This window comes from Meles meles, chromosome 8 (assembly GCF_922984935.1).
Source record: "Meles meles chromosome 8, mMelMel3.1 paternal haplotype, whole genome shotgun sequence".
NCBI lineage: Eukaryota > Metazoa > Chordata > Mammalia > Carnivora > Mustelidae > Meles > Meles meles.
The window spans coordinates 75,204,120-75,226,421 of NC_060073.1; the positions used below are offsets into that span (position 1 = coordinate 75,204,120).

The following is a 22,302-nucleotide window of genomic DNA, read 5'->3' on the forward strand; positions in this document are numbered from 1 at the left end:
TATTCTTTCTTTGAGATATGAGAACACCTGAACTAAAAACACAGAAACCCTGGTAAATTCAACATTTCTGTAAGTAATAATCAGTGAGCAAATGGCAGTACCATCCACCTCCACATTAACTCAGTCACCCTCTCCTAGGGCCACCTCCTGGGCTGTAACCTCATTTGGCTCTGCTCCATATCAGCACAGTTGCATTTTAATACCCTCATATTCAAGCACATCTCATTTTTCTGGTTCCCACATGACTCATCCCCACACGCGTCCTCGTATTTCATGGAGTTCTCTAGAACTCTTAGCTTTTAATTTTGCTCTAATATACTAGGCCCCTCTTTCTCTCCACAGCTTTGTTTTGAGACAAAGGAAGAGACAGCTGTTCAAAGAGGTCGGGGTGGGATGAGGCTGGTGAGAACAAGCGAACTAGCTCAGCTGTTCTGAGATCATATAAATACTTACTTGGCTGATGATGTGAAACTTCCTTTATCTCCCAGATACACTATCTCTGATCTCTGACTATTCCAGATTCTAAGAGGGAAAATTTAAAAAAATTTTACCTGCCAAAATATGGGTTAGGGGTTCTCCAGCTTTTTAAAGATGATTTTATTAGCTAATCAGATGTTTTTCCAGGGACAGAGGATAGAGCAATAAACAAAATGATAAAAATCCCTGCTCTCCTGGAGTTTATCTTCTAGCACAGACTAGAAAGAAAATAAACCCAGTGAATAAGAAAATTATGTATCCTAGTAGAAGGTAATAATGTGCTAGACTTAGGTAAAGAATCCAGTGAGGAAGGTATCTGGGAGAAGACTGTTTCAGGCAAGGGAAACATTAAGTACATAGGCCTTGGGGTGGAAACGTAACTCAGATCTTTTGAGGAACAGTAGGAAGACCACTGTGGCTGGGCTAAAGTCAGAGAAGAGAGAAGCAACAGGACATAGGTGGGGAGACACCTGTGGGAGTCTGGTACGGTATTGTAAAGACAGTGGCTTTTACTCTAAATGAACTAGCAAGTCAGTTAGATGGGTTTGGAGGCAGGACTACGTGGAGTAAGGCTAAAGTAGTGTGTTTAGGTTGCCATCTTGAGCCAGATCCCAACATCATTTTTAAAACTATCCTTCACGATAGAGTAAACTATAAATTCAGCACTTAGGCTCCTAATTTCACATATCATTTTATTTGTTCTAATGTGAGTTTGTGAGTGTGTGTGTGTGTGTGTGTGTGAGCGCGCGCACATGCGCACGCATGCACATTCTTTAATTTGTATATTTGGATCAGAAGATATGAGCGCTAATGCTTACTAAAATGACAATGTAAAAAGGAGAAAATAAGTAAATATGCTAAAGACAAAAATTTTAAATTTTGTTCTAAGTAGTAAAATAACAAACTAATCTCATCAAGTACAGGGAAGGCTACTTGTTATAATTACTACCATACAACAGTGTTTTAGAGATTTTAGATTTTAGAATTTTAGAGTAAATATAATAAGTTGAGAAAATGACATAGTATAAGTAATGGAAAGGAAGTTATCAATTATTTTGTGTCAATAAAATTTGTATATCTCTTCTGGCAAAAGCTAAAATATTGAAAAAAGGAATTTGAATTATACAATTAATTGCTTTTCTCTATACTAGCAATAATTAGCTAGACATAAAAATATGCTAACAAAACTGCAATGCATAGTTAATAATTCAATAAAAATACAATATCTTCATAAAATAATCTTTATGGAAGGATATAAAAATTTGATTAAAATTCATTCTCTATTTTTGTAACATCTAATATCATTAAAATTTCAACTCTTTAAAAATATTTAGAAACTCAAATTTATAATTAGAAAAATAATCTTAAAGTTGTTAGGGATGAACAATATTTAACCAAAAATTATGGAAATAATAATTAGTATGGCATGTTTTACTAATTATTAAAGTTCACTAAAAAGACAATATAATAAAAGTACTCTGCTACTAGCAAAAGTGGTACTAAAGAGAAAGTCTAAAATTATATACCAGTATAGAGAATATAATTAATTTCAAAATGTAAAATTTAATATATGAAGCCTTATTGTTATTTCATTAGGAAATGATTATTTATTTAATAACTCTTGCAGGCACACTTGAGAATCTACGTTAAAGAAAATATGCTGTATCTCATACTGTATAGACTTAATTTAAAAAATTTTCTGATTGGATTAAATGAATAAAGGTAAAAAAAAATAAGCAGTACTCTCCTGGTTTCAGAAAAAAACAATTTTTTTTTCTTCAGAGAAAGATTTTTGATCAAAGAGAATCCAGAAGCTCTAAAAGAACCATATTTAATTATGTACATTAAAAAAATGACAAAACATATTCAGAGTAACAAAAAAATATGTAACCAAAAAACCCCAAAAAAACTAAAAATAAAGAAAAAATCGGGGGGCACCTGGGTGGCTCAGTGGGTTAAGCCTCAGCCTTCAGCTCCCGTCATGATCTCAGGGTCCTGGGATAGAGCCCACATTGGGCTCTCTGCTCAGCACGGAGCCTGCTTCCCCCTCTCTCTCTCTGCCTGCTGCTCTGCCTACTTGTGATCTCTCTCTCTGTGTCAAATAAATAACATCTTTAAAAAAAAAAGTGGTGGGAATGTGTATATTATAAGAGCAAGACTGTGGAGCAATAGAAAATTTTACTCATTCTTTATATAAATATAAAATGATATCATCACTTTGGAAGATAGTTAACAATTTCTTACAAAAGCAAATATACCCTTACCATATAATCCAACAATCATACTCTATATTTACCAAAATGAATGGAAAACTTAAGTCCACACAGAAACCTGCACAGGGATTTTTAAAACAGTTCTATTTGTAATTGCCAAAACTTGGAAGGAACCAAGATGTTCTTCAGTAGGTAAATGGATAAATAAACTGTGGTACCCAGACCAGACAATGAAACATTATTCCTCACTAAAAAGAAATGAGCTATCGAGCTATGAAAAGACACGGGGGAAACTTAAGTGCACATTACTAAGCGAAAGAAGACAATCTGAAAAGGCCACATACTGTATGATTCCAACTACAGGACATTCTGGAAAAGTCAAAACTATGAAGAGAGTAAGGATATCACTGGTTGTGAAAGTTTAGCAGAGAGAAAGCAAGAGCAATGAATAGGCAGAGCACAGGGTAGTGGCAAATGCTCTGTATGACGCAGTATGACTCTGTAATTACACACTTTCTACACTCATAGCATGTAAAACACCAAGAGTGAGCCATAAGTTAAACTATGAACTCTGGATGATAATGACTTATCAATATAGGTTTATAAGTTGTAATAAATGTACCATTTGGGTGGGGAATGTTGATAATGGAAAGACTATGAATGTGTATAGGAGTAAGATTATGGGAAATGTCTGTACCTTTGTCTCAACATTGCTGTGAACCTGTAACTACTCTAAAAACTAGTCTATTAAACAAACAAAACAGATTTAGGGGTCTGAGAATATTAAGTTGAGAATCTCTACAAATCATCTTAAAAATAAAGATTTATATTCATGTCTTGATAAGACAGCAGAAGACAACAGAGCTTTCAGGTGTTCTGAACAGATAACAGAACCATTTCTAATCTACATTCACCATAGTTGGTAAGGCTAATGCATTACAGAGCCTGAAAAAACTAACCCTATTTTCTTTCCCTTCTCAAGGAGCTAAAACTTTGCAGCCTTCCTCTGAAATGGCACACACATGTGTCCAGATATGTTCATGGAATTCCTTATTTCACTGTTTTACTAATCATTTCTTTTCCCATTGAAAGTGATTGATCAGGGGCGCCTGGGTGGCTCAGCGGATTAAGCTGCTGCCTTCGGCTCAGGTCATGATCCCAGAGTCCTGAGATGGAGCCTCATATCGGGCTCTCTGCTCAGCAGGAAGCCTGCTTCCTCCTCTCTCTCTGCCTGCCTCTCTACCTACTTGTGATCTCTCTTTCTGTGTCAAATAAATAAATAAAATGGAAATACATCCCTTTAAAAAAAGGTGATTGATCAGTTGATCACATGATTTAGCCTCATAGTGCCTCATTTTTCACTGATGTATTTTGTGATGTATTTTCTATTCCATAAGAGCTTGAGAAACCTGCCTTTTGCTGAGGCTGATTGGAGTTGAGGAACCTGCCACACTTGATTTTCCTCTGCGGTCACAGCTGTTCTCAAATGTTCATATGTTAGGTACTGGATGTCACAGATTAATAAACCTTTGCCCACATTCAGGGAGCTCATATTCCAACGGAGAAGAGAAAGAGGAAAACATAAAAATAGAAATGAGAGTCACAGAGGCTTTAAGGGATCTGTAGAAGTCCTCCTAGAAAATGTTTAGGAAGCCTTTGAAACTGTTGGGTAATGTCTCACATGAAAAACTTGAGTTTCACTGTAAAAGACAGAGAGGTCACTCCAAGGAGAAGACCATGATTCTGTAAGCTTGGTATGTTTTGAGAATTAAAAGAATTTTGCTAGAGGAAAGATAAAGAGTTGGTAGTGGTGGGAGGAGGGTAGAAGTATAATAATTCCACTATTTAGGTGGTATGCATTGGCACTGATTCACCCATTGGTCATGATTCTCATCTGCTGTAGTTGGACCCATATCTTACTAGTTGTCAAGTATTTTAAATTTCACCTTTGAGTGTAACAGGAAATGACTGGCAGATTTGGCCATATTTTAAAGGGCCATGCATGCCAAATTAGAGATTTGAATATGAAAAAGAGAGTTAAGTAAGATTATTATGCAGAAAGATTACATAAGTAAATTTTTTTTTTGAAAAAATAACTCAGGAAAGTGGGGAAGACGGATAGAAGGAGAAAGGATAAGCTTTTAATCTATGTCATCAGTTCGATTTAGCAAATGGGACGAAAAAAGATAATTTTATTAGAAAGATTAATATTTATAACCAAAAGGGCATTCTTTATTAAATTTAGTATGTTCTTTTATTTTGGATAAAATTAAATCACTCAGGATTGAATAAAACAGTATTTCAAATGCATCATATGTTTCAATTGCTTTGAACATTATGTTCCAGAATGCTAAAATTTAAAAAAATAACTTCTTTGTTCTTGGTATCCTCTCCATGATAAAAATAGCACCCAAACCTGTGCCTCTAATTCTGACCAACATTCCTTGGGCTGTCTGATCCCATGACCAAGCAGTGGCCTTCAAATCTCAAGGAGAATTAAAAAGAATCTGGAGTTTAAGTGCAAACCATGACTACTGCTGAATAAATACTCAAAGTCCCAGTATGTATATAAGTAAGCAGAGCTATCTCAACAGATGGGGGAAAAAACCCTCTAGATGAGGGGTCAGCAGACTTTTTTTCTTCCTCTGTGTGTGTATGTGTGTGTGTGTGTGTGTGTGTAGGGCCACACAGTAAATATTTTAGGCTTTTTGGGACACGTGGTCTTTATTACAACTAGCTCTACCAATGTAACCCCAAAACAGCCATAGACAGTGTGTAAAATGAGTGTAGCTTTTCCAATAAAACTATTTACAAAAACGGGAAGTGGATTTGACCCATAGGAGTTAGTCAGCCACTGTTTTAGAATGATTTATCACAGCATCCTCCAACTAACAGAAACATGTACATAAGATAGTCACTTCACCAAATCATATTAGTCTTCCAGGAAAAGGTGGAAGAGTAAATGAAGTTCACCTGGTTTCACCACAGAAGAATATTTTATGTTTGCCTCTTTTTCTTCACAGGTGTCTGATTCTTTTTTTTTTTTTTAGATTTTATTTAAATTCAAGTTAGTTAACATATAGCATATTATTAGTTTCTGGGGTTGAATTTAAAGTGATTCATCAGTTGCATATAACACCCAGTGCTCATTATATCACATGTCCCCCTTAATGCCTATCACTCAGTTACCCCATCTCCCACCTACCTCCTCTCCAGCAACCCTTAGTTTATTTCCTGGAGTTGAGAGTCTCTTATGGTTTGTCTCCCTCTTTGTTTTCATCTTACTTTATTTTTCCTTCCCTTCCCCCGTGTTCACCCATTCTGTTTCTTAAATTCCACATGTGAATGAAATCATATGGTATTTGTCTTTCTCTGACTTACTTATTTTGCTTAGCATAATAGCAAAAAATGTCTACTTCCATGCACATTATTGCCAATGGCAAGATTTCATTCTTTTTGATGGCTGAGCAATAGTCCATTATATATTTTATATATATATAATATATGCATATGTTTTATATATATATAAATAATATATATATAAACAATATCTGATATATATATATAAAACATATGCATTTCTCCATTGGATATTATATATATATATATATATATAACATTACATCTTCTTTATCCATTCATCAGAGGATGGATGTCTGGGCTCTTTTCATACTTTGGCTATTGTGGACACTGCTATTATAAACATTGAGGTACATGGATCCCTTTGAATCATTATTTTTGTATCCTTTGGATAAATACCTCATAATGCAATTGTTGGATCATAGGGTAGCTTTATTTTTAAATTTTTGAGGAACCTCCATAGTTTTCCACAATGGCTGTACCAGTTTGTATTCCCACCATATCCTCACCAATATTGGTTATTTCCTGTATTGTTAATTTTAGCTGTTCTGACTGGTATGAGGTGATACCTCATTGTGGTTTTGATTTGTATTTCCCTGATGATGAGTGATGTTGAGCATTTTTTCTTTTTTTTTTTTCCATTTTATTTATTTTTTCAGCATAACAGTATTCATTCTTTTTGCACAACACCCAGTGCTCCATGCAAAACGTGCCCTCCCCATTACCCACCACCTGTTCCCCCAACCTCCCACCCCTGACCCTTCAAAACCCTCAGGTTGTTTTTCAGAGTCCATAGTCTCTTATGGTTCGCCTCCCCTCCCCAATGTCCATAGCCCGCTCCCCCTCTCCCAATCCCACCTCCCCCCAGCAACCCCCAGTTTGTTTTGTGAGATTAAGAGTCATTTATGGTTTGTCTCCCTCCCAATCCCATCTTGTTTCATTTATTCTTCTCCTATCCCCCTACCCATTCCTCAAAATGTTGAAAATAGAACTACCCTATGACCCAGCAATTGCACTACTGGGTATTTACCCTAAAGATACAAACATAGTGATCCGAAGGGGCACGTGTACCCGAATGTTTATAGCAGCAATGTCTACAATAGCCAGACTATGGAAAGAACCTAGATGTCCATCAACAGATGAATGGATAAAGAAGATGTGGTATATATACACAATGGAATACTATGCAGCCATCAAAAGAAATGAAATCTTGCCATTTGCGACGACGTGGATGGAACTAGAGCGTATCATGCTTAGTGAAATAAGTCAATCGGAGAAAGACAACTATCATATGATCTCCCTGATATGAGGACATGGAGAAGCAACATGGGGGGGTAGGGGGATAGGAGAAGAGCATTTTTTCATATGTCTTTTAGCCATTTGTATGTCTTGGAGAAATGTCTGTTCATGCCTTTTGCCCATTTCTTGACTATATATATATTTTGTTGTTGCTGTTGTTGTTGTTTTCGGGGTGTTGAGTTTGATAAGTTCTTCATAGTTTTTAGATACTGGCTCCTTATCTGATTGATAATTTGCCCATAGCTCCTCCCATTCCAAAGGCTGCCTTTTAGTGTTGTTGATTGTTTCCTTTACTGTTCAGAAGATTTTTATCCTGATGAAGTCCTAAAAGTTCATTTTTGCTTTTGTTTCCCTTGCCTCCAGTGACAAGTCTAGTAAGAAGTTGCTCTGGCCAAGGTCAAAGAAGTTGCTGTCTGTGTTCTCCTCTAGAAGCTTGATGGATTCTTTTCTCACATTTAGGCTTTCAACCGTTTTGAATTTATTTTTGTGTATGTTGTAGGTGGTCCAGTTTCATCTTCTGCATATTGTTGTCCAGTTTTTCCAACACTATTTGTTGAAGAGACTGTCATTTTTCCATTGGATATTCTTTCCTGCTTTGCCAAAGATTAACTGACCATAGAGTAGAGGGTCCATTTCTGGGTTCTCGATTCTGTTCCATTGATATATGTGCATGTTTTTGTGCCAGTACCATACTGTCTTGATGATGACAGCTTTGTAATACAGCTTGAACTCCAGAACTGTGATGCCACCAGGTTTGGTTTTCTTTTTCAGTATTACTTTAGCTAATTGCAGTCTTTTCTCTATCCATATAAATTTTAGGATTGTTTTTTCCAGTTCTGTGAAAAATGCTGGTATTACTTTGACAGGGGTTGCATTAAATGTGTAGGTTGCTTTGGGTAGTATAGACATTTTAACATATTTGTTATTCGAATGCATAAGCATGGAATAACTTATGGGTTTTTCCATTTCTTTTTGTCTTCCTCGATTTCTTTTTTTAAATTTTTTTATTCATTTGAGAGAGAGAGAGAGAACATGAGCTATGAGGGTGGGGTGGTGTTGTGGGAAGAGCAGAAGGATAGGGAGAAGCAGAGTCCCTGCTGGGCAGGGAGCCCAATGCAGGGCTCAATCCCAGGACCCAGAAATCATGACCTGGGACAGAGGTAGATGCTTAACTGACTAAGCCACCAGGTGCCCTCTCAATTTCTTTCATATGTGTTCTATAGTTATGAGAGTACAAATCTTTTACCTCTTTGGTTAGGCTTATTTCTAGGTATCTTAAGGTTTTTGGTGTAATTGTAAATGGGATCAACTCCTTGATTTCTCTTTCTGCTGCTTCATTACTGGTGTATAGAAATGCAACAGTCTTCTGTGCATCGATTTTTATATCCCAAGATTTTGCCAAATTCTTTTATCAGTTCTAGCAATTTTTTTTGTGGAATCTTTTAGGTTTTCTACACAGAGTATCATGTCATCTGATAAGAGTGAAAGTTTGACTTCTACCCAACTAATCTGGGTATTAAATCATTCTTATAAAGAAATCTTAAACTCTTCTATTTGCTGAAAACTAAACTTCATCGGACTGTTTCCATGTAAAAATAGTAATGCAGACTGAAAAATCCATCCAATCATTGTATTCTTCTGGATTACATAATGTTGGATTGCTCCAGGTATTATTTATCTTAGGAAGGAGGAGGATGTGGGGGAGGGGAATCTTTCTTTTGCAGTCATCTTAATGTCTAGCTTTTCTTTATTAAAGATTGTCTATTTTAATAACAGAGAATTAATTAATTAATTCTCTGTAAATTAATCTTTTATACCATAAGAATCAAGTTTATTATGAAATAAAGAATTATTGAAGATCCAACAAGTTTACCATAGTGGTTAAGGATACAGACTACCTTCTAATGCCCTCTCTACCACTTACAGCTTGTGTGATCTTGAGTGAATTGTTTCTTTGTGCTCAGCAATAAGGTTAATAATAACAGCTTTCAAATATGATTGTTATGAAAAGTCAATAAATTAATACAGGAAACCCAAGCAGTCAGGGCAGTGTTTGTTACACAAAAAGCACTCCACAAAGAGCTATTATTAACACCCAGTTACTTTAAATTTTATTTAAACATATTTTGCAAGTGCAATGCATCCTAAAGCTACCAGAACCCTCTGAGATGCAGATGCCTCTAAAGCACAAGTCCTGGGACTGTAAGAGGCCTTTGAAGTCATTTGCTGTTTTCATCACTCACACAGAAATCTTTCTTTGTCCAATAACATCCAGGCCTTCTGTTTTCCTTCTGGGCATTTTCAGTTGTGAGATCCACAGTACCTTACAAAGCAACTGGTTCCATTTAAATTTCAGCTTCGCATCTAATAATCACAGTGATACTGATGAGACAAGTAATGTCTCTGAGCTCAGTGTCTTCACCTGTAAAGTCAAGTTAATATTCTTTATCTACTTCAGAACGGGTTTGAGAGAGAGAAGAATATTTCTCACTCTTTATATTTCACAAAGGAGCATTCCAGAGAGATTTCCAATCTCCGGGAGGGAAAAGCATGGAAAGAAAACACACAGCCTGTCCTCACCATCTCCCTTCCTTCCCTTGGGAATGAGTGACTGGCCTGTCTGGTGAGGTGGAGGAAGAACTGAGCAGGTGTGACTCAGCCTCTTGTTTTTATGGGGCAGTCTGTGCTCTAACAGTTTTCCTAATGTCAATTTGAAAGCCATCTTCTAAATTAGTAAAGTCCTGCTATTGTCCAGCCCTGCCTGTGACTCTAGGGTTCGGGGCCAGTTTTAGGAGGTCCAGTTGTCACAGATAAAAGACTTGGTCTCTAATTAACATTACATTACATACATACATACATACATACATACATAACATTACATTAATACATACATTAATCTCTATGACTCACTCCCATTGGTTTTTAATTTGAGAACAGGGCTATTGTTTAATCAACCTTTAAAACCCTAATGTTAAGAATTCATTACAATTCTTGATGAGACAGTATATATGCAAATGTTAAATCTGCTGTTATTTTAAGAGCATTTCTCCATGACAGTATACCCAGATCTTTCTCTCTTTAGTGTTTGTAATAAATGGAATAAAATAAAATAAAGATAATATATAAACCACTTATTAACAGTGTAGTTTTCCTTGTTCTCCAACGTTTACTGACAACTTCTCAAACCACTGATACCCCCCACTCGACAACATACACACATTCCCTTCTTGCCTCCAAAATTATGAAGAAAAGAGGGGCTATCAAGTAACTCTTGCATTTTCAAACCTTTAAACATACCTTTCTCGTTTTTAAAAAAATTTTCTGTTCCCTTCTGGAGTTGACTTTTCATCTTGCTCCCTCCATCTACGCTTCAAATGTCACTCATTCCCGCATTTAAGGGGTTTTATGCAATTAATTGTCCTCCCTCATTTATTAAATTCTCTATCCAACCTTAATCCTAAAATTAAATGACTAAACCTCTGTGACTGGCCTCTGTATGTAATATATAAATCCTTATGAATCATAAAAGAAAAAGGTTGGCATTATCCAAAATGTCGTAAACAAATTCAAAATTAAATAACAAGAGGGAAAATATTTGTTACACATGTCAATGAACCACTCTCTTTAATTTATAAAGTACTTTTGTATAAACCAACAAGGAGAAAAAAAAAACAGAAAAAATTGAAGGGCATAAAGTTTGAAGAAAAATAAATATATCACTTATTCATATATGAAAGATATAGAATATCACTCATAATTTAAAAAGTACCAATTAAAATATTATGATGCCAGTTTTTACCTATAAAATTAGCAAGTGCCAAATAATTTATTAATACCATGTATAGTCACAGACATGAAAATATAAGTGTTTTTCACTATATAGCTTTGTTCATCATTAAAATTATTTTTTCATGATCACAAATTATGTTTTTTTGAAAAAAGTAACTATTAAAAACCTGTCTCTTGACCTCATATTTCCTTAAAAGTTTTATCACTCCCCATTTCTTACTAGTTTAACCTCACAAAACTATATGACATGGGTTCATTTTCTCACCTCTTTACATCTTAGCTACTTCATTCTTAATCTACTTTAATCTCTCCATTTGTCCATCTATTGCTAAATGACCAATTAATAAATCTACCTCAAGAGACGCCTGGGTGGCTCAGTTGGTTAAATGTCTCCCTGCCTTCGGCTCAAGTCATGATCTCAGGGTTCTGGCATTGGTCCCGCATCAGGCTCCTTGCTCAGCAGGGAGCCTGCTTCTCCCTCTGCCTGCCTCTCCCCCTGCTTGTGCTCTCTCTGTCTCTCTTTCTCTGACAAATAAATAAATAAAAAATCTTTAAAAATCAATCAATCTATCTATCTCAATAAAACTAAAGGTCCTTTGAGTATTATTTTCACTGATCTAGAATTATTTGACACTGCTGGCCCCTCCTGTAACTATTCTCCTCCACAGGTTGGGATGACACAACACTGCGTTTTCCTCTTCCATCTCTGGATTTGCTTTTTCCCTATCACCTTTTCATAGTTCATCCTTTTTCCAATCATTACATTTCGAGATGCCTTTCAAAGCCAAGTTCTGAGACTTCTTCCACTTGAATTCTCCATGCTTATGTCTTCCATTCATAAATCTAAACTACTCAAATGATTCACTCATTTTTATTTACAGCCTATATATCTCTTCTGAGCCCCAGACTCACATATTCTTCAGCTTTCTTAGCTATATTTATGTTTGAAAAGCATATCATGCCATTATATCAAAAACTGAACTCATGATCTGTTTTCTACTTCACACTTGATTCTTTTCCAACTCTCTCCATTGGTAAAATTATCTCATTCATCTTGTTATAAAACATAAGAATCTTACGAGTCAATCTTGTCATCTCCTCCATGCTTCTCTATAATACTCAATGTGCCCAACAGCTCCTACTTTTTCCTTACTTCCTGAGTTGTACATAATTTACAAAAAGTTACATATATTCAATGTATACACTTTAATGAGTTTGGAATTATGCATATATCCTGATAGCATCATAACAAAAACATACTCAATGTGCCCAACAGATCCTACTTTTTCCCAACTTCCTGAGTTGTACATAATTTACAAAAAGTTACATATATTCAATGTATACACTTTAATGAGTTTGGAATTATGTATATATCCTGATAGCATCATAACAAAAACATAATAAACACATTTCAGTTAGCAATCTACTACTTATTCCATGATCATATCATTTTTGTTATGGATACTGGTTCCTCTGTATCTACCCTATCTTTTCTAATCCATAATATACCCAATTATCTTTTGAAATACCACATCTAACATATTGTTACCTCCACACAAAAAAAAGGTTTCTCCAACGATGGGATAAATATCAAAATACTATAAGGCTGAAAACATTGTCTCCTAGGTTCCTGTCCAAACTTCTTCACACATGTTCCCCTTACCTTCTTGCTCAAACTTCATGGTTCATAATCTAAGGCAGACATAACTAGACTACTGCTTGTTTATAAACTGAACTTCATGCAACTAGTCTGGTCTTTCTGACTCAAGTGTAGATAAGCAGAAAACAACTCTAGGCCAAACGGAATATAATTTGGCCAGCTTTATTTGTACTACAAATTCATCACAAAAATTTCAATAATTTTCAAGGCATTTTACTAAGTTTATTTAATTTTCAAAGGATAAACCTAAAACAACAAAAACAATAAAGCAAAATTAAATGGAGCTTATCACAAGTATAGAAATATTTTTATGTTCCTAAGCCTTCTCTCTTTGTGATAATTAGAACGGCCACTAGGATAAGAAACTGGTATAATCTTGTCCACTCATTTAACTTCTAAGTCTCGATTTTCTCCCCTACAAAAATGGGGTCATTACTACCAAACTCAAAGGCATCTGAAAGTTGACATATTCAACATTGCTGACAGCACTAAATTAATCTCTCTTTCTCTTGCTCTCTCTCTTCCTCTACTCCTCCCCTCTTATTTCCTCTCATCATTTCCTCTCCCTTCCTTCCCCCTCTCTTTCCTTCTTCCCTTGTTTCCTGACACATAACAGGAACTCATTGAAAATAAGTTTTCATCATGATTAAAAGATACTGAGTGGCCCACTGGAAGACAAGTATACTTATTTTAAAAGGAGCTGCAATTTAGAATGAATACTCTGATAATATGCAAGGATAAAGACTAATGTTTACTTCTGAATAATACCTACTGTAATAGCTTTAGTAGAACAATTATTTGTAATTCTATCCACAAACGTATTTATTAGAATAAGCTCTTGTCCTTTCCACTTTGAAAAATGTTGATGAAGAGTGGCCTCCTGATAAGAAATATAGGTTATAATTCCCAATTTCCTCTTGCAGCCTGGTAACAATCATCATATTGAAGGACAATAATTAAAGGACATTAATTCAAATGGATACATAGTTTTAGTTAATTATAGACAAGATAAAAAAGATCTTTAAGTAGCTAATTTGCTAAAAGTTGGCCCTTGTTTCCAAGTTCATATTTAAGTATATAATAATATGCAATAATAATAATAAGTATATAATAATATATAGCAATAATATAATATGATATTTTCCCAGGTCGAAAACTAACACTGTATCCATTCTAGGGGAAAAAAAAGCTCCTTTAGAAATGTCATTACTGTTCAGATTATTGATCCCATTCTACTGTCAGGGCCAGAGTGTTCAGCAAGACTATTTCAGGGACCTGGACAGGATATTTTTATTGGCAATGAGACAACAGATTACCCTGAGTTCAAGTGAGAAGACCCATTGGCCATGTCTATATCACTCTAACATTCTTCTGATGTGCAGCACAGATGGTGAGATATGTTGATGGATGAGGTTGTCTCAGCAGCACAGTTATCTTCCTAGTCCCGCCATGCATTTCAGTTGAATGACCTATTAAACATGGCTGTCCCAAGACAACTGGACAGATTTATAACTATAGCTGTTAAATGGGACCCTCTAGGAAGTTCTGAATATAGATTCCCTTCTCATAATCTTGACTTTAAATTTTTTTCTTTTCTTTCTTTCTTTCTTTCTTTTTTTTTTTAGAGAGAGAGAGCAAGCATGCATGTATGTGTGAGTGGTGGGGAGGAGCAGAGGGAAAGAGAGAATCTTAAGCAGGTTTCACACCCCATGCATAGCCAGATGGGGGCTCAATCTCACAAACCTGAGATCATTACCTGAAGTGAAATCAAGAGCCAGACACTTAACTAATTGAGCCACTCAGGCATCTGCTGACCTCTAATTTCTAAGAACCATCTTGAGTTGGGTCTGAGTTGGGTAGGGGAAGGAAGGAGCATAAAGGGAGACTGGGGAAATATATGCAATAAAATGATCTCAAATTATTAAGAGCACAACATAAAGAATATAGTCATTGATATTGTAATAGCACTGTATGGTGAAAGATGATAGATGAACCTAAGATGAGCTTAACATAACCCATAGATATATTGAATCACAAATTTTACACCTGAAACTAATGTAACATTGCGTGTCAGCTACAGGAATTATGGGGTGAATTATATTTTTAGAAGGGAACATTAAAATAAAAATGCTAACTTAAATTTGAATTATCTAGGATAATCTCTTTATATACTCAGGTTTGGTGAAGAACTGGGAGTTTGCTATCAGACAACTTATCCACTGTTTCTATTTATAGGAAATAGGCTAGTAGAGAAAAGCACTTAATTATGATCCATGGTAATCAGGTTTTTGTGTGACTTTAACCATGTTACCCAAACTTTTGGGGTATCAGTTTCCTCACTTGTAAAATGAGAGTGAATAGATGTGCTAAATTCTCTTATAACTACTACATTTTACCTTTCTGCTCACTGCCCTAGATCTCCATTCTTATGAATAGGAATACTTTTAATTTCCTGAAAAATAAAAGAACACAGCGCTAAATGCTCAGTTTCTAGAATTACACATACTTATATTTAATTTTTTCTTCAATACCTCCATCCATATAGCCTTCTATTACTCAATATAAATTGAGTCTTAGAGTCCTTGCCTATAAAATGGAGATAATAGTACTCAACATGAAGTTGTTCTTAGATTTACTTTTTTTTTTTTCATAGCACTTACTACCTTCTATCTAACTTGCCACCTGTAAGGTCCATAAGGGTAGTAAGTATTGTCTTGTTTTATTCACAGATACATTCCAAGCCACTTAACATATAGTAGCCAGTCAGTATCTATCAAATGAATACATAAAACAATGAATGTACAGAGTTTAGTGTAGTAATTGGCAGAAAGAATTTGATAAAGATCCCATAAATGATCTTGATAAATAGTTTTATTAATACCTAGAGTGTCATTTCACCATGAAGAAGTAGAAACAGAAGAAGCAGGAATGTTTCAAAGAGATAAAGGGAATGGATGACCATACCATTACCAAATATCTGCAAGACTACCACACATGACTTTCAAAGACAAAAATATGAGCCAAGGGATGGAAACTACGGGGAGACAATTTTTTTTTCAAAAAGAGTAAGAAGACTTTTCTAACAAAACTCCTCTAAGATGAAATGAACTGGTGCTCAAGTAAATACTGAATTACTCTTAGCTGATGAACGAAGGGGTTAAAAAATCTAATTAAAGGTTATGAATCTATTATTGTGTGAATCAAATGATGTGGAGAGAACTTCTTAAAAGTAGCATATACAAAATAAATTTTAAAATATATAAAATAATGGCACCTGGCTGGCTCAGTCAGTAGAGTGTGTGACTTATGATCTTGGGGTTGTAAGTTTGAGACCCACATCGGGTGTAGAGGTTACTCAAAAAATAAAATCTTAATTTATATATATATATGACATTATTAAAATTGTGCATGTATGTTACATAGATATGGAATTTTGGCCTTGTGGTGCTATTGGCAACAAAAATAAAGATGGAAAATGGCAAATATCATGAATACCTACTTATTTTCCTTGTGTACATGTGACCAAAAAGCACTTACTTCTTGACAAATCGTATGGGCTAGAAAACAAATGCTGCTGATTTGTCTTATTAACGTTGGCAAAGGCAGAAGATAGGAGCTACAAAATCTCATGCCCCACCAGAAAAACAGGACTATTTAAAGCCAGCTTCTTTCTTTCCTGTTCTTTTTACCCTGGTGGTAACTGCACTTTGGAATTTAATACCGGAGTGGGAGTGCTTCTGGGTTGTATGAAACTAACTGGTGCGTCACTCTTGCCAGCTAGGAATGATTTTAGACAAAATGCATGACATCAGTGAAAAAAGAATCTCACTCAATATCATTTTTATGAAGGATAGTTGGCCTCATACTAAAATAGTCCCATCAATCTACTGCCATCAGGTCAGACAGAAAAGCATTAGGTACAGAAAATGGCTGTCATAAAATGTAGCCAAGCAGGAGCCAAGTCTGATCGCAGAAGGTCAGTTAGGCATTTAGAAAATAAAGGAAGCATGTTTTCTTTAACGAGCTGTCAAAAGTTAATAACAAGTGAGTTAGCTTTCTGTTTTGGACAGAAATATTGAGAAAGATGCAAGGGTTCTAAAGGTTTTCTCTATTTTTAAAATTGGCTTCCTACTTAAAAGATGTGCTATAATAAAACTTTTTAAAGTTCTAGAATAGTGAACTACATTCATATGGTCAAACTGTGAGGTCCTTTTACAAATTGTGATGGTTAATGTCATGTGACCACTTACTGGGCCTTGGGGTGCCCAGATACTTGGCTAAACTTTATTCTGGGTATATCTATGAAGGTGGTTCCGGATGACATTAGCATTTGCATCAATATACTAAGTAATGAAGGTTGTTCTCCCTAATGTTAGTGGACCTCATCCAATCTACCAAAGACCTGAGAAGAACAAAAATGACTGAGTAAGAAAGAACTCTTCCTGCATGACTGCTTGAGCTGGGATGTTGGTCTTTTCTGGCCTTCAGACTTGAACCCAAACTTGGCTCTTCTTGGATGCCAGGGCTGTCAGTTTTCAGACCAGAACTATACCACTGGGTCTTCTAGTGTATCATCTCATCTCATCTCACCTCACCTCACCTCATCTCATCTCTCTCTTTTTCTCTCTCTCCCTTTCTCTCTCTCTCACACACATACACATACACCATTATATCTGCTTCTCTAGAGAACTCAAATATACTGATTCAACAGCATCAGCAGGGAATGAGCTGAGCTGTACCCATCAAGTCGATTACCCAGATAATTAAAATCAGTCCCAGTAGAAGTTAATGTTTTAGAAACTTGTCCGGCAACAGTGTGGATTATCAGGCAATTGTAGTAACACTTTTGTAATGTAAATAATGCATTTTCCAATGCTTTAAAAAATTAGTCCTAAAGTAATTCCTCACTTTCAAACTCAAAATTCTACGACTCTATGTTATAAAACAAGTTTAGGTAGCCTTTCTCAAAATCAATTTCAAAAAGTCTGAAAAATGCTTATTTCTCAAGAGAATTATGAAATGATCCCAGTATCTAAGAACCCATCTCTTTTTCTTATAGTCACTTTTTTTCAAGACCTATGTACTCACCACCTTCCTGTGTTGATTACTGTTATCATCATTAATCAGCACATGGCATATCTACTTATTTTCCATGATTATCTCCAGGCTCTGGTGTTTTATGATACTTAAGTTCTACTTCTACCACACAGATTAAGTTTCCAAAGCATCTGTCCTTATGCACCAGAAGATACCCTTTGATTCTGCCAAATTCCTGGCATTAACTTCATGTGAATTTTGACGTTGTCACTCACCTTCCCAGAAGCAGAAATTCGCCTGCTAGACCCAGGCGCCTCATGGCCATCAGCAGACCTCTCACCGTCATGCCTTCACAGAAGCAGGCCACCACCCGGGCCTTGGGCAAGTGACTCCTGAGCTTCTTCAGCAGTTTATCAAAGCTCTGTTCTCCTGCATTGCTATAGATTTTGTAAGAGTGAGCGATGCAAATTCCTTCCTTGGCTGACATATCTTTGAAAGCTTCCATCCCACTCTCTCCATAGTTGCCTGTGTGAAAACAGATAAGCAGAGGAGTAGTGAGATGGCAGTTCTGGGTACATCGGGACCAGTTAAGAATGCAGAAGCACTGGGAGCATGAAGGTCACTTGGTAGTATTGAACTTGGAGCTGGAAGACCTGAATGAGTTTTTGCTCTTCATTAACTTGTTCATTTAGGCAATTTACAATGAAACTACATTACACATATATGTCTTGAACTGTAAATTCTGTTTTTACGGAGAGAAAGAGAAAATGGTATAAAAAGGAGAAGCAATTCAGCTTCCCTTCTGACTTAAAAAGCTCATACTCTAGTGTGAGATGATGGAAGACATTCATCTGCTATATTTTCATTCTATCTCCCTTCTCTTGGCTCATCTCATCCCACCAGCTCAGATTCCTGTGTTTAAAGACACAATATATACACTTAATATGGTATAGATGGCATTGTACAAATAACACATATGTTATATTTTTATAGACAATTATGCATATTTTATTCTATTAGCAATCGTAAGAATTTGCGGCTCTATCCCAACTGAAAATTCCATATCCTTGCTTGAGATTTGAGTTTTGTCACAGGTAAATGCATAAGCTTCAACATTTGAAGTTTCACTCTGTACAGTCATAGGGAAGTTAGTGATTTGGGGGAGTAATTCCAAAGTTTTCTACAAACCTGGGGAGCCTAAGGACTGATGGTGGTCCTTTAAATTAATGAGAAGTTGTAATCAATACTGATAATCAACTTGTATGCCAGGAAGTGTACCAAAACCTTTATAGATATGATCTTATTTAACTCTCACAGGAATATACTGAGGTATGCATTATGAATTCCATTCTGCAGATAAGAAAACAGATGAAGCAGTTGGGTTTACACCTGCCCAAATTTACATACTCAGAGGTGGAATTCTATACTACATTCTCAGTTCTAAGAGTGCAGATTCTGCTTCCTCCACTTGTCCATGGCTGACTTTTGGAAGACTCAGAAGTCCAATTACATCTACATTTCTTTTTCCTATTTAAAGGTCATGATACTTTAATTTTAGATATTTTTAGAGCCTCTTAAGGCTCTATAAATCATACCAGACTCATTTTCTGAGTTTCCAAAAGATTAGGTGGGTGGGGGGGGGAATGATTTAAAGAATACAGGAGCCTATTACAAGACAATCATGCTGTGGAGCATCTAAGGATGTAACCAGCCTCACAATCAGCAAGACTGAGGAATGGGAATTTCATCAGGAAGACATCTTCAATGAATAAGGAAGTAAAAGGCATTTGGTTGCATCAGTTTCACTATATGACTCTAATAGAGGTCATTTATAAATCAGTATACCTGTATGACATTTTGATTTTTGAAGTCACTTCATATAGATTAGCTCATGCTCCTTACACCAACTCTGTGATAGAGGTGATATTATCTTCCATGCACGACTGATAAAACTGAAGTTCCCATTTAGGAAGTAGGCGGCTGAGTCTTGGTTTGAGCATATAACGTCTCACTCCTGACCCTGTGTATGTTCCACCTAGAGCAGGTAATGAGATAGATCCACTTGCTGAAAATGAGATCCTTGGACTTTGAGCATGGATTTTTATGTGGTTTTATCTTCCCGAACCAACTGTAAAGTGCAAAGCAGAATAGGATGGCTTAAGTTCTAGCCAAAAAACCTGATGGGCCAGCTGCATCTTTCTTTTTTCTTTTTTTCTGGAGAAAAATCCAGAAATAAAATAACAAGAATCCTCTATGATGATGGAAAATGGGCAATGTAGTTATTTTGCAATTAACTAAGTTTAAAGGACCCCCTCTGAAAAACATACCCAGGGGCCTAAATTACTAGTTTTATACTAATCTGAGTAATGTATTATTCTCTGTTTTATTTTTAGCCAACTCTATTTTCCAACTGACTGTCTTGCACTTAATGCTTTCATTAGTACTGGGGTATTTGCATAAATAATTTGAAATTAGGTACATAGTGATTGTGATGGCAATGATAAAAATTCTCAATTTATTTGCAGTTAAATAAGAAAAAGAAAACAACTGAGGAATTCATAATCTTTAGCTCCTCTCCCAACAACTTTAACATTATTTCTGTTTAAACAGTAAGTTATACAGAAGCAGCTTGTAATAGAGAATCTTGTTATTAGAGTGATATGTGTTCTAATTCTACTTGGATAGTCTCTCTAAATCTAGCTTTTTCACCTGAAAATCAGAAGTAACACTGCCTAATATATGAGTATTTTGTATATTATGTATGTTAAGCATTATATCTAGTTTAAATTATAATAAATGCTTATGATTATTATATTAATATGTTCTATAATTAATTATATATACTATTATACAATAGTATATATAACATGTATGAATGTTATATATAGTTATAATAGTTACTATAAAATAATATATATGTTAACTATATAAAATATTTGATAGGTAGCCTGAACCCAATTAATTGTACCTATTGGCACTAAATGCTCTAGATACAGTGAAGCTGCTCTCTCCTGGAGCATGTAAGACAAATAATGGAGCAAAAGGCATTAATACTGAACACTGGATTGAAAAATGAACTTAAACTATTTGTGGAAATATTATTTTCTTATAACAAAGCCCAAGCCATACTCTTTAAATTTAAAAGAGGAAATGTTTTAATATATTTGTGATGTAAAAATTCTGCAGAATAATTTTGATTTAAAAAAAGCCACTATAGGCTGAGAATTAAAAATGGGAGCATGTATTCTAATAAAACTAGGAAGCCTAAATTCAGTGTTGAGATCTTTCAGTAGGTGATATAAAGACTGGAATTACACATTAAAAATAAAGAATAAACTACTGAAAAGTTCATTAGCTTCTCATAGGAAATGAAATAGATTTCAAGCAATGTATAAGATGAGAAAAAACTGAGGAAACAAAGATTACTTTTTCCAACAGGGAAACAAAAACAATAAAGGAAGGTACAGTCTATAATATGATACTAGCCTGTGGCTTCATTTTAACCAACTGGTAAAAGCAGGAAGGAATCCATCAGACACTCTTTTTTAAATAGCAGAGGGCTGGTGATTCAGAATTGTGAGAAAAAAATGTAATCAAGGCTTTACTGCAACAATGCAAATGCCAATTACTAATTTTCAGCTTTATGAATCCACAAAGGGACAAAGCAAAAAACTCATTATGCAATAGAAATAAATCTTATCCACCTTTACAAAAAAATTAAAGGAAAAGATGATAGGTTGAGAGACAGAAGCTGGGAGAGCTGAAGTGTTAAAATCCTTCATGTACAATTTGGAAGTCAAGATACACAGAAAACAAAAGATGAATTAATTTGAATCTTAAAAAGTAAGAGACTAATCTAAAATAGAATTATATTTAAGGGATGATACATAAATTAAGAGATGTTTATTTTCCATAAATTAAAAAGTAGGCATTAAAAAAAACATATTGAAATTGCTGGGTCATAGGGTAGTTCTATTTTCAACATTTTGAGGGACCTCCATGCTGTTTTCCGGGGTGGTTGCACCAGCTTGCATTCCTACCAACAGTGTAGGAGGGTTCCCCTTTCTCCGCATCCTTGAACAGGTGGTGGGTAATAGGGAGGGCACGTTTTGCATGGAGCACTGGGTGTTGTGCAAAAACAATGAATACTGTTACGCTGAAAAAATAAATAAATTTAAAATTTACATATTAAAAAAAAGCATATTGAATTAAGCCAATCAGAGAAAGAAAATTATCATTTGATCTCTCTGATATGAGGAATTTGAGAAGCATTGTGGGGGGGTTGTGGGGGGTAGGGAGGGAAAAAAATGAAACAAGATGGGATTGGGAGACAAACTATAAAACACTCAATATCACAAAACTAACTGAGGGTTGCTGGGGAGTGGGGGTAGGAGGGTTAGGGTGGCTGCATTATGGACATTAGGGAGGGTATATGTTATGGTGAGTACTGTGAAATGTGTAAGGCTG

The 22,302-nt window shown here is 35.4% G+C and overlaps 1 protein-coding gene across 3 annotated transcripts in view; it reads right to left on the reverse strand.

The window, feature by feature from the left end:
• The window catches only part of GRM5 (glutamate metabotropic receptor 5), a 546,831-nt gene that overhangs the window by 319,477 nt on the left and 205,052 nt on the right, over positions 1 to 22,302 (reverse strand). For all 3 annotated transcript variants that reach the window (XM_046017230.1, XM_046017228.1, XM_046017229.1), the window contains exon 3: positions 18,111 to 18,360. In XM_046017230.1, coding sequence (XP_045873186.1) covers positions 18,111 to 18,360 — 250 coding nt within the window. The remainder of the gene's footprint in view (positions 1 to 18,110; positions 18,361 to 22,302) is intronic.